The sequence below is a fragment of the Microplitis demolitor genome, chromosome 8, assembly GCF_026212275.2.
Source record: "Microplitis demolitor isolate Queensland-Clemson2020A chromosome 8, iyMicDemo2.1a, whole genome shotgun sequence".
Classification (NCBI taxonomy): domain Eukaryota; kingdom Metazoa; phylum Arthropoda; class Insecta; order Hymenoptera; family Braconidae; genus Microplitis; species Microplitis demolitor.
In genome coordinates this window covers 10,493,225-10,506,136 of record NC_068552.1, presented here as the reverse complement: position 1 = coordinate 10,506,136, position 12,912 = coordinate 10,493,225, and the positions used below count along the sequence as shown (strand labels likewise).

The following is a 12,912-nucleotide window of genomic DNA, read 5'->3' as shown; positions in this document are numbered from 1 at the left end:
TGTGTTGAATTTTGAGTGTGTTTAGAATTATGAAAATTTTTATTATTGTTAAAATTATTATTTCTATTAAAATGATTGTTTCTATTAAAATTATTATTTCTATTGAGATTATTATTTGCGAAGTTATTATTGGGCGATACAGCAGAAGGCTGTAACGTCTCGATACTATTTAATTGACCTGTTTCTGTACTTTTTATAGAATTTAATTGGGTGCGAGTTTTAATTCTACTATTATTTTCTTTACGAGTTTTAAAGTGAGGATTCAGCGCATCAGCTGTTGACTGCCAGGCACTGACCCGCGTGTACAATTCCGCGTAAGTCATAATAGTCGTATCCGAAAATTTTTGTAAAAACTGAGAATTAAATCGCGAGGTTATAATTCGAATCTGCTTCATTTGTGGTAACGGATCTTCTAATTTCGCAAATTCGCTTTGCATCCGATTAATGAAGGCAACTCCTGTCTCGTCGCTGCTTTGTTTGGCCGAATATATCCCCTGCAGCACCGACTCGTCTGTTTGCTGAAGCTGCCAAATCTTAAAAAATTCCTTGAAGGCTACCCAGCTGTGAAATAAACCTTCATTTTGGTAATACCACTCGAGTACGTCGCCGCGAAGGGTGTTAGTTATCACTGCATGGAAATTTTCAAAAGAAATATCATTGCTGATCATCCGCTGCTCGATTATTTTTAGATATTTTTTGGCGTCAATGGGAGAAGATCGATCTTGAGACGGAAATGAGACATTCCAAGATTTCACGAGACGACTGAGATCATACAATCGCATAGAGTTAGACCCACTCATATTTGAATTCCCCGCTGCAACTTTATACGTATTATGCCAGGTTGACGGCTGTGCATGTGGGTATGCTTGTACTGATGAGGCTTGTTGGTATGTATTTGTAAGTACGGGTACATTATTGTTGCTAGATGGATGTATGTATGTGTACGAGAGTGTCGGCTGAGCATTCGTATGCACTGGAAGCGTATGAGCTGGTGGTGGGACCACTGAGTGCGCGTACGGTTCACGCGCAGGTAAGCCAGGCATGGTGAACTGTTGTCCGTTCGCTTGCGTTGCCGATACGGGCGCATGTGGCTGTGAGATGACTTGGCGAGTAGAGAGGGGGTTTGCTGCCTGTGACGTCACAGTGGCAGCAGGGAACAGCTCTCTCGGCATCCAAATGCTTGATGCGTCTGGTTGAAAAGATGGGGGTGGAAATTGAGTACCTGGGGGTCGCAAAACCGTGCTCGATATACGAAGCAAGTGCTGACGTTCTGCCCGCAAAGCTTCAATTTCTGTCTGAAGGCCCGAAACTACATTTTGTAATACGGCAACGGAGGTCGTATTTTGGGACTCTGAAATTGGCACAACCCCACTAACATTGTGGTGGTGGACGCTAACATTACCGCCCGAAGTGGTCGTACAAACATTGTTATTTTTATTAACAGATTGACTTTGGGTACAAAGGGTACTATTATGTATCTCATCGTTCTGCGTAAGATCTACTAGATCATCCATTGCGCTTGATGCGGTGGGAAAATGAATAAGATTACCCGGATTGCTAACCGAAGTGACTGGGAGAGATGATTGTGGAATCGGCGTTCTCGGTAGTGTCATTTTGGCGGGAAAACTGTCTCAGTAAAAAAATTTTCAAAATAATAATTTATAAAAGTTTATTATTAATAAATTTTTCTTAATCCGAACTGATAATAATCTTGTCAGATTATAAATAGATTTATTTAATCACGAGTTATTGTAATATGAAACTTTAAAACTGTCAAGATTAATTATTTATAACTTAATAATTTATTTAAGTTATTGAGACCCTTGATGACTAATAAAAATTTTATTTATAACTTATTTTGGTTATTGAAATTTTCAATGACTCATAAGATTTTTATTTATTACTGCAAAGATTCTATTGATAATTTACTTAAGTGCTTAGTTTATTTGAGAACGATTTTGTCGAGCAAAAGATATTTTATTTTAAACCGGAAACGAATATAGTAATCTGTTGTGTCGTACAGAAAATAATAAATTTCTTTACTTAGAAAATATTCGAACCAAAGTTTTATTTTAATATTTTAAGTATTTATTTTTATTAGTTACTTTGGGTTGTCTTTTGTGCATAAGCAGAGGATAATAAACTGTGAAGAGTAAATACTAGTGTCTCGAGTTACAACACGTGTAGCTAGTATACGCTCAAGGTCAAAATATACGGAAATATTTATGAGAACGAAACCGGCACACAATATTACAGTGATAAATAATTTTTAAACTAAATAATTTATAATAAATTTATAATAATTAAAATAAATAAATTGAAAAAGCAATTAAATATTTTATAAAATTTTGATGCAGGTGAATGAATGATGAATTATGAAATGTAATGGAATGATGAATGTAGAAAAATGAAATTATTAATACTGGTAAAATTTTTGAGATTATTACTGAAAATTGTATAAAATTTTTGCTGCAAAGCCGTGAGAAAAATCAACAGAATTTTCAGTTGCCCGTTTGAATTACTGCAAAGTCCCTGTTCGAGCGCCAGTTGAGACAAACCGCTTTTCATTTCGCGATTTTTACCAGCAGCCACCAGAATTCGCGGGTTGAACCCTGGCTTAGGCTGGCCTCTAACAAATTTTATTTTACTTGGGACAGAGCAATGGGCTAGAGTTCTTGCAAAGCAAGGACCCGCACTTATTCAAACTCGGCAACGTATATAAAAATCTGTTAACTCACCTCACGGCTTATTATTTATAAATTATTTCTTATAATTAATTTAATTATCGTATATAACTTAATCAATCAGTATTATGTCTTATTAAATAATTTTACCAGTATTTTAGGATATGACTAAAAGGTAGTAGATAGAATATGAAGTTATACAGAAAATATGCAAGTTTATTGCCAGTTATAATAATTCTCAATTACTTACAATAAATGTCGCTGAATAATACAATGTAGGTGGTCCGAATAACAATGGATGGCCACGTAGAAAGCGTTGGTTGTTATAATCAAAGAATACACTGATTTTATGTTTTATTATTAATACGCTGATACTACAAATGTATCAGCGGTAACGTACTAATGAACTTAACAAATTAAATATGTTTTAGTCTCCAATAATAATAATATACGATATATAATGTGATCGCAAGCTAAGTTGCCAGTTAGATATAAAGTATAATAACTAAATTAGATAATAAATGAATGCAATGCAAGTAAATTGCCGGCTAATATTTAATTAAATCAGAATATTCGAATACGTCTAGACGCTAATAGATCCAAGATCGAAGTCTAAGTTGTCTAACCGATAATTGAGGGACTGGGACTTGCCTCTGAACTCTGTCCCCACTTCACCCTTACGGTCATGCGTCGACGTGAAAATTAGTCATGTGACCACGGCACTATGACTTGGGTAGTTTCAGACGACAAGAAGACGGGGAAAAATGGGAACCGCAAGGCTGAGGACGACGAAGACAATTCACATTGTCTCAATATATATATATATATATGTATATATATATATATATATATATAAATATATATATATTTATTTATTTATTTATTTATTTATTTATTTATTTATTTATTTATTAGGGTGGGCCAGAACAAAGAAATAATTTCTTTTTCTTCATTTGCCGTGAAAATATCGTTAAAGATGATGAAAAAAACATTCTAGTAAAGTTTGAGCGCTCAATATAAATATTAAGAGGGAGCACTTCGTGATTTTTGATTTCCTATTTAAATGACATGGAAAAAAAAAATTTTTAGTTTGGAATTTTTTATCTTGGCAATGGCTCACTGTACAAAAGAGCTTAGTTTACATTTTTGTAAGAAATTTAACGTTTAAAAAAAATTTTTCTTATCATTTTTCGAAAAATTCATCTGTGCAAAAGTTTTTGGAGCTCGAAGTCAAGTTAGAGTATATTTCGAGACCTTTTTTCTGTTCCGGCGAAACTATCGGGCTTATGCAAAAATGTCTACAATTTTTTTTGTAAACAATTTCATTTCCTACGAATTATTATCTACAAATGGTTATATATTCTACATGGTTTTGTAGTTATTTTCATTTCGATGCCAAGTTCTTAAAATCCATCGGAACACTATTTATTAGGAGCTTGGCATGAAAATGTAAATAACTGAAAAAAGGGATTTCAAAAAAATTGATCCGAGATAATTTTTAGGAAATAAAATTGTCTACAAAAAAGACTATGACATTTTATGATAAGCCTGATAGTTTCGCCGGAAAAGTAAAAAGATCTCGAAATTTACTCTAACTTGACCTCGAGCTCGAATAAGTTTTGAACAGATGGATTTATCTAGAAATGATGAGAGAGTTTTGTTTGTAGAATGTAGAATCCCCCGCAAAAATGTATACTAGGCTTATTCGTACAGTGAGCAATTGCCGAGGTAAAAAAATTCCAAACTAAAAAATTATTTTTTTTCATGTTATTTAAATTAGAAATCACCAATAATGACGCACCACCGCTTGATATTATTATTAAGAGCTCAAACTTCACCAGAATATTTTTTTATCATCTTTAACAATATTTTCACGGTTACTAAAGAAAAAAAAAAATAGTCCGTTTTTTTGGCCCATCCTAATATATATATATTAGGGTGTTCCAAAATAAATCGATAATTTTTTTTTTTTTTGATTCACACGAAAAATTTGTTGGTCAGTCCTAAAAATAAATTCAGTCAAAATTTTAGCCCTTAATTTTAGTTTTAAGAGGTCTATCTTCGATTTCAAAGTTTTCCCATTTAAATAACATGGGAAAACTATTTTTTAAAATTATTTATGGCTGCAAACTGTGAAGACGTTTTTTTTGACATTATTGATCTGTGAACCTTCTTAAGCAATAAATTGTCTATAAATAAGTTCAAAGCATCAAATCTGTGCCCTCAATATTTCGTCTATAAATGGCGTTAGAATGTGCGAATTTTACGAAAATTCGTTATTTTTACATTTGGAGACTAAGCTGTTGGTTGTACATGAAAAAGTTAAAAGGTAATTTTGTACAACATATGATTCTCTACATAATTATCGATATGAACTTTTTTGTATGATCAACGGTTTGATAGTTATGAGCTCTTGAAATTTCATTATTTTAATTATTTACAGATAACAATTAAAATATTGACTACAGAAAAAAAGTTTAATCGTAATTTTGTAGTAAACAGAATCTTCTGAAAGACTGCCATTAAGAATTTTTTTGTATAAGAACAGTTCAATAGTTATGAGCTCTGGAAGTCTTATTATTTAAATTATTTACTTATAACAAATGAAATATTGACTATAAAAAAAAATTGAATGGAGATTTCGTAGTACACTTGATTCTCTACCAAATTTTCAGTATGAAATTATCTGTATGATAAACAGTTCAATAGGTACAAGCGCTTGAAGTCTCATTATTTTAATTATTTACTTATCACAATTAAAGTATTGAGTATAGAGACAACAGTTATTTAAAAATTCTGTAACAATTCCAATACACTACGTATATACGCGGAAAATTTTATCTTCAACAGCTCAATAAATTTGAGCTCCAAAAGTCTCAATTATAGATTTATTGAAATTATCAGTTGAAACTATTATTTATCGAAAATAATATGAATCACGATTCTTTAGCACTACTTTAAATTTATAAAAAAAACTCGTAGAAAGTCCATCATATCATTCATATTCAATTATTTATTCACGTTTTCTATTCCTTGATTACGAAAATCTGATAAATAAATTTTTTTTCATTTTGAATTAAAAAAAAAAAAAATTTTTTTTTATTTCTATTTGGAGTATCCAGTACTGAAATATTACTAACGAATGCTATTAAAGATTTTCTTTTGTATTTAAAGATAATTGTTGCGGAATTTTACTAAAAGTTAATACTTTTAGATTTAAATTTTCATTTCATTATGCACTTAAAAAAAAATTTCAAGCATAATTTTTAAGAAAAATTCCATTTACCAAATTAAAAAACATTAACTTATGTCATTTGTCATGATTTTGTCGGATTTGAATTTAAAAATTTAAAAAATACAGTGCTAACTATCTTTTCAAGTCTTTACTCTATTGGAGTATTGCTATGCTATTTTTTGATTTTAAAAATTAATTGTAGATGAAAAACATCATCTTTATTACAAAATTCATTAAAATAACAAGTGTATATTTTTTAAATAACTATGAGCTCTAAAATTGATGTTATTTAAAGTTAACCCTACAGACAGAAAAAACAATCATTCAAATGAAATAAGGTAAAATACACTGCGACTTTAATTTTTATGAAACAAAAGTTTTACGTGGTGAGAAAATGAAGTATATTAATAAGGTAATTTACAGCTGTATATATTTTTTCCATTTTTCACTAACTAAGACTTCTAAATTACTCTAGATAAGTTGTTTCAAATTTCGAAAACAATGTCTCAGTGGGTTTTATAAATTTAAATTTGAATATATCGAAGTATTAGCTACTAGATGCTATTTAAAACGAAAAAAAATTAATTAATTAGGTTTTGTAATCAAGGAATAGAAAAAGTAAATAAATAATCGAATATGAATGATATGATGGACTTTCTACGAGTTTTTTTTCTAAATTTAAGATAGTGCTAAAGAATCTTGATTCCTACTATTTTCAACAGATAATAGTTTCAACTGATAATTTAAATAAATCTACCAGATGAAAAAAGGTTTTGTCTAATTATATATGATTATATATGTTCATATATATATGACCATATATGATTATATATAATCATAAATGAAAGTATATATAATCTTGCATGATTATATATGAGGTCATATATAATTATGTATAATTATATATGACCCCATACATGATTAGATCTGTTCATAACTGGCTGTTATAAGCCCATATATGTCTATATATGATCAGATCTGATTATATATGTCTATATATAATTATATATGAGTCTTATATGATTATATATGTCTATATATAGATCTAATCATATATGACTCTATATATGATTAAACATAATTATACTTGGCTGTTGTAACTCCATACATAACCACATATGAGTCTATATATAATCAGATCTGATAATTTATAGGTCTATATTAGACTGGGCCAAAAAAATTGAACCATTTTTTTTTTCGATACTGTGAAAATATTATTCCTGATGACCAAAAAAAATTATTGTGCAAGTTGGAGCCCTTAATATTGATATTAAGAGGTGTATCGTTACGAATATCCGTTTTTGACAGAAACATAATTTTTTACCCAAAACTCGTAACTCATCTGAAACATTTGAGCAATGCACATTCTTAAAGAAAATTAAATTCATTACAAAAAATCACTCCTAGTAAATTGACGTAAAACGAGCCATTTCCTTGTAATCGTGCCTTAAATATTGATTTGTTTTTTAAATTCTTTACTTTTATTCTGGATTTTTGTAACTGCTAGAAATATCAAAATTAATTCTAGTCAAGATACATATTTTTGAAGGAAATTTTATGCTCTACAAAAAAGGTCTCCTAATATTTTTTTCTAAATTCACTTCTTCGAAAGTGATTCAGGTTATTCAAGTCGTTTTTACTCAATTCCAAACTTGAATTTTTTTGGCCCAGTCTAATATAGACCTATATATTATCAGATCCGATCATATATAGACTTATATATGGTTATATATGGAGTTATAACAGCCAAGTATGATCATGTCTAATTATATATAGACTCATATATAATCAGATCTAATCAGATTTAATTATATATAGACTTATATATAGTCAGATCTGCTCATATATAGACTTATAGATGAGCTGATAACAGCCAGGTATGATCAGATCTAATTATGTATGGGGTCATATATAATTATATATAATTATATATGACCCCATATACAATTATGCATGATTCTATATAACTTCATATATGATTGTATATAATTATATATAATTAGACAAATACTTTTTTCATCGGGGCAATACTTAAGACATGTTCAAAGGTTTCGGCACCAATTTAAATGTATTAATCGATATTGATTTGTATACGAGTATTTATAAGTTTATAGATAAATAGATTTGATTATATGTATGTAATGAATTCTATTGTAATTAATGTACAAAATTTAATTCTTCATTAGGTGCATATTTACGTAGGATAAGTATCGATTTCATTATTTGAGTTAAGGAATACCATAAATTTTTCTATATTGTAAGTTAATAACAGACTAGAGCATCAGACTACTATCCGACGATCACGAAAGTTAAGCAGCATCGGCGTAGGACATTAATTGGACGGGTGACCTCGTAGTAAAGTAGTAGTCAACGGATAGTAATTTTTCTTTTCATTTCAATTTAACCGATATTTATATTGATGAAGACAATAAATCCTAATTAAATCACTTAATTAATAATTTACGGTTCTTCTAAATGAGATTATAAGAATAACTATATTCGTTCATGCATGATTATCTCTAATCATATATGATGATATACAATCAGATCTGGCCAATTTTTGGATCAAATTATATATAGATGATTATATATGATCATGTATAAATAGATCTGATCATATATGATCATATATAAACAGATCAAGTTATGTATCATCAGACCTAGCCAATTTTAAGATCTGATCATATATAGACAATTATGTATGATCATATATAATTAAACAAAATCTTTTTTCATCGGGTATAATTGAGACTTTTGGAGCTCAAATTTATTGAGCTGTTGAAGATAAAATTTTCCGCGTATATACGTAGTGTATTGGAATTGTTACAGAATTTTTAAATAACTGTTGTCTCTATACTCAATACTTTAATTGTGATAAGTAAATAATTAAAATAATGAGACTTCAAGCGCTTGTACCTATTGAACTGTTTATCATACAGATAATTTCATACTGAAAATTTGGTAGAGAATCAAGTGTACTACGAAATCTCCATTCAATTTTTTTTTATAGTCAATATTTCATTTGTTATAAGTAAATAATTTAAATAATAAGACTTCCAGAGCTCATAACTATTGAACTGTTCTTATACAAAAAAATTCTTAATGGCAGTCTTTTAGAAGATTCTGTTTACTACAAAATGACGATTAAACTTTTTTTCTGTAGTCAATATTTTAATTGTTATCTGTAAATAATTAAAATAATGAAATTTCAAGAGCTCATAACTATCAAACCGTTGATCATACAAAAAAGTTCATATCGATAATTATGTAGAGAATCATATGTTGTACAAAATTACCTTTTAACTTTTTCATGTACAACCAACAGCTTAGTCTCCAGATGTAAAAATAACGAATTTTCGTAAAATTCGCACATTCTAACGCCATTTATAGACGAAATATTGAGGGCACAGATTTGATGCTTTGAACTTATTTATAGACAATTTATTGCTTAAGAAGGTTCACAGATCAATAATGTCAAAAAAAAAGTCTTCACAGTTTGCAGCCATAAATAATTTTAAAAAATAGTTTTCCCATGTTATTTAAATGGGAAAACTTTGAAATCGAAGATGGACCTCTTAAAACTAAAATTAAGGGCTAAAATTTTGACTGAATTTATTATTAGGACTGACCAACGAATTTTTCGTATGAATAAAAAAAAAAAATTATCGATTTATTTTGGCACAACCTAATATATGTATAGCATTGCTACAATAATTACGATCGATCAATTTCGGCAATCTACGCCGAAGATCGATTTTTCCGTATTCTGTCTCTACCTAACTCATAGAGACATTACATATTATATATCACAATATACACCGCTGAGCTGCGAACACGCATTCAAGTATTATCATTTTGTATACTTTTCTTTTACTGTGTTAATTACGTTGGATAAATGAAACAATTATTTATTATTATTAGTTGGTTTAAATAATTTATTTTAATATAGTTAAATTTTACCCTTAACCACTAAATTCGTGACCCCGACGTAATCTCTTTTTAAGGGAAGCGTCAAACAAGTGGATTACACAGTTTGTAAAAATAATTAGTGCAGTGATTTTTGTTATCATTGTGCAGGTTTTTTTATTCTTTTATCACCGCTGGTGCATTGCTGGGCATCTTATGGACGTTATGCCGCATCAGTGTTACTTCGAGGGACCTTTAGTGCGAATCGAATAGTGGCAAAAGTTTTCGCGAGCTGTGATAAAAAAATTGTAACTAACTTTTCGTGCAGTGTCGCGTATAATTTTCTTTCTGTTACCGGAAATACCATAGAAGATTAGGCCGATCCACCGGTTGCACATTCCTGAGCCGTGCGTCATCGATAATCTTTTGGTAGCACAGTACCGAATTACTGAAATTGTTGACGGGTGATGTCAGGCTCTGAAATTAAAAGCGACAAGACAATAAAATCCGAGTCATCTGACGAAGACACATTCAAATCTAATTTATCGGGATCGTCGTCGTTTACGTCAGTTAAATTAAATATGGCCGTGAATACCAAAGCACCCCAGTTCAGCACGAAGAATTCGAAACTGTGGTTTGCGCAGGTCGAAGCGCAATTTTCAACGCACCAGGTAACAACCGAACGCGCCAAATTTGACCTGGTGATTCTATTGCTCGACGCTCACGTCGCCGCAGAAGTAGATTGGCTAATTCTCGAGCCCCCTACGACAACTCCGTACAACGATCTCAAGACGACTCTGATAAAATGCTTTACGAGATCCGAAGAAACACGAATTACTCAGCTCCTCGACAGAGAGAGACTTGGCGACCGGACTCCTTTGCAATATCTACGTCATCTACGTACATTAGTACCCGGTATTGATGACGCCATCATTAAAGCAGGTTGGTTTTCCTATATGCCAAATGAGATTCAAGTATGCCTTGAAGCTATCAGCGACTCAACGCTTGACAAGCTTGCCGAGTCAGCTGATCGTATGGTTGAGCATATATTGCTCAAACCCCAAGTTGCCGCTGCTACAGCGAATTAATCTTCACCAACCGGCGAACACGGCGAAATTGCCGCACTGCGAAGAGAAATTGCACAACTCACGAATCAAGTGTGAATTTTGAGAATTAAACGCGGCAGATCCAGAAGTCGATCACGGTCTCGTGTACCAAAGAAATTTGACTTCTGTTGGTACTACTTCAAGCATGGTAAAAATGCCCGATCATGCGCTCCTAGCTGTAAATGGCAGGGGAACTCTTTATCCGTCTTTCCACGTGGCAGGCTGAAATCACTCAGTACATCCATAGGTTACCAATTGTATGCCGCAAACGGCTCGATAATTCAAACCTATGGTTTAAAATCGATTAAATTGAACCTTGGACTTCGCCGTGATTTCTCATGGAATTTCATCATTGCTGACGTCAGTAAATCGATTTTAGGCGCAGGCTACTTAAGTCATTATGACTTACTAGTCGACCTAAAAGGCAAATGCCTTCGTGATGGCATCACTGATTTACTGACGCCTGGAAATTCTCACACAACATCGGCAGAAACAAGCATAAAAGCAGTCGATGGTAATTCTGTATATATGGAATTATTAAGAGAATTTGCCAATATTACACGACCTGATGCTACCCAGCGTCAAACGAAAAAACATTCAACGGTGCGTCACATTCGAACGTCACCTGGACCGCCAGTTTCGTGCAAAGCAAGGCGCCTGGCTCTAGATAAATAGAAAATTGCACAAGCCGAGTTCCGAAAACTGATTGTGGAAGGTATTTGCAGACGATCCAACAGCACCTAGGCTTCACCTCTTCATTTAGCGCAGAACAAATCCGGAGAATGGAGGCCGTGCGGTGATTACCGACCTCTCAACGAGCGCACCTTAATCGATAAATACTCACTGCGTCATCTTGACGACTTTGCAGCATATTTAAATGAAAAAAATATATTTTCAGTCGTCGATTTTGCAAAAGCATTTTTGCAAATACTCGTTGCACCGGAAGACGTGCCGAAAACGGCGATCATTACACCGTTCGGACTATTCGAGTTCCGATTTATGACATTTAAGCTTAAAAATGCGGCTCAACCGTTTCAACGATTCATCGACGAGGTCACTCGTGACCTTGATTACGTCTTTCCATAAGTTAATGATATTTTAATCGCATCTAACGACGAGAAGCAACACATAGAGCATCTAAATATTTTATCCAAGCGTCTCCGTGAATACGGACTGGTAATTAACGTACCAAAATGACAGTTTGGTCAACCGGAAGTAAAATTTCTCAGCCATGTCATCACCAAAGATGGAATTAAGCCGTTACCGAAAAAAGTCGAGGCTATTGTCAATTTCGAGCCTCCTATCACCGTAAAAGCTCTTCGTCGATTCCTCGGCACTGTGAATTCCTACAGAAAGTTCATTAAGAACGCTGCAAAAATTTTAGCACCGCTTAACAAAATCCTGGAAGAACCAAAAGTCCAAGGCTCTCATCCAGTTAACTGGACATCTGAACTTCACGAGTCTTTTAAGTCAGCTAAACGAGCTCTCGCAGATGCTACATTGTTCGTTCACCCCAAAATCGATGCTGACTGGGCAATATTCACCGACGCATCTGAAATCGGTATTGGAGCCGTTTTACAACAATCAGTGGATAACAACTGGCAACCACTGGCATTTTTCAGTCGAAAAGAGCCCCCGTCGATTCAAAAATTGTCGACGTACGACCGCGAGTTGAACGCCATCTACGAGGCTGTTAAATACTTTCGGCACATATTCAAAGGCCGGCATGGTACGATCTACAGTGATCACAAGCCGCTTCAGCACGCTTACAAACAGCGCACCGAAAGAGCATCGCCTTGGAAATTTCGTCGACTCGATTTCATTGGTCAATTTACGACTGACATTAGACAGTGTCGGGTCACGACAATATTGTCGTTGACACATTGTCACGCGTTGAAGCAGTATCCACTGCTATAACGTCGCAAGAACTTGCCGACGCTCAACCAATCAACGATGAACTTCAGCGTCAAACAACTGCGTT

General features: G+C 32.7%; 1 protein-coding gene across 1 annotated transcript; it reads left to right on the top strand.

Annotated features, from left to right (window-relative positions):
- The first annotated feature begins 10,292 nt into the window (after positions 1-10,292).
- LOC103578245 (uncharacterized) lies at positions 10,293-10,913 on the top strand. Its single transcript, XM_008559250.1, has one exon. The coding sequence runs from the start codon at positions 10,293-10,295 to the stop codon at positions 10,911-10,913; it is 621 nt and encodes a 206-aa protein (XP_008557472.1).
- Positions 10,914-12,912: the final 1,999 nt, after the last annotated feature.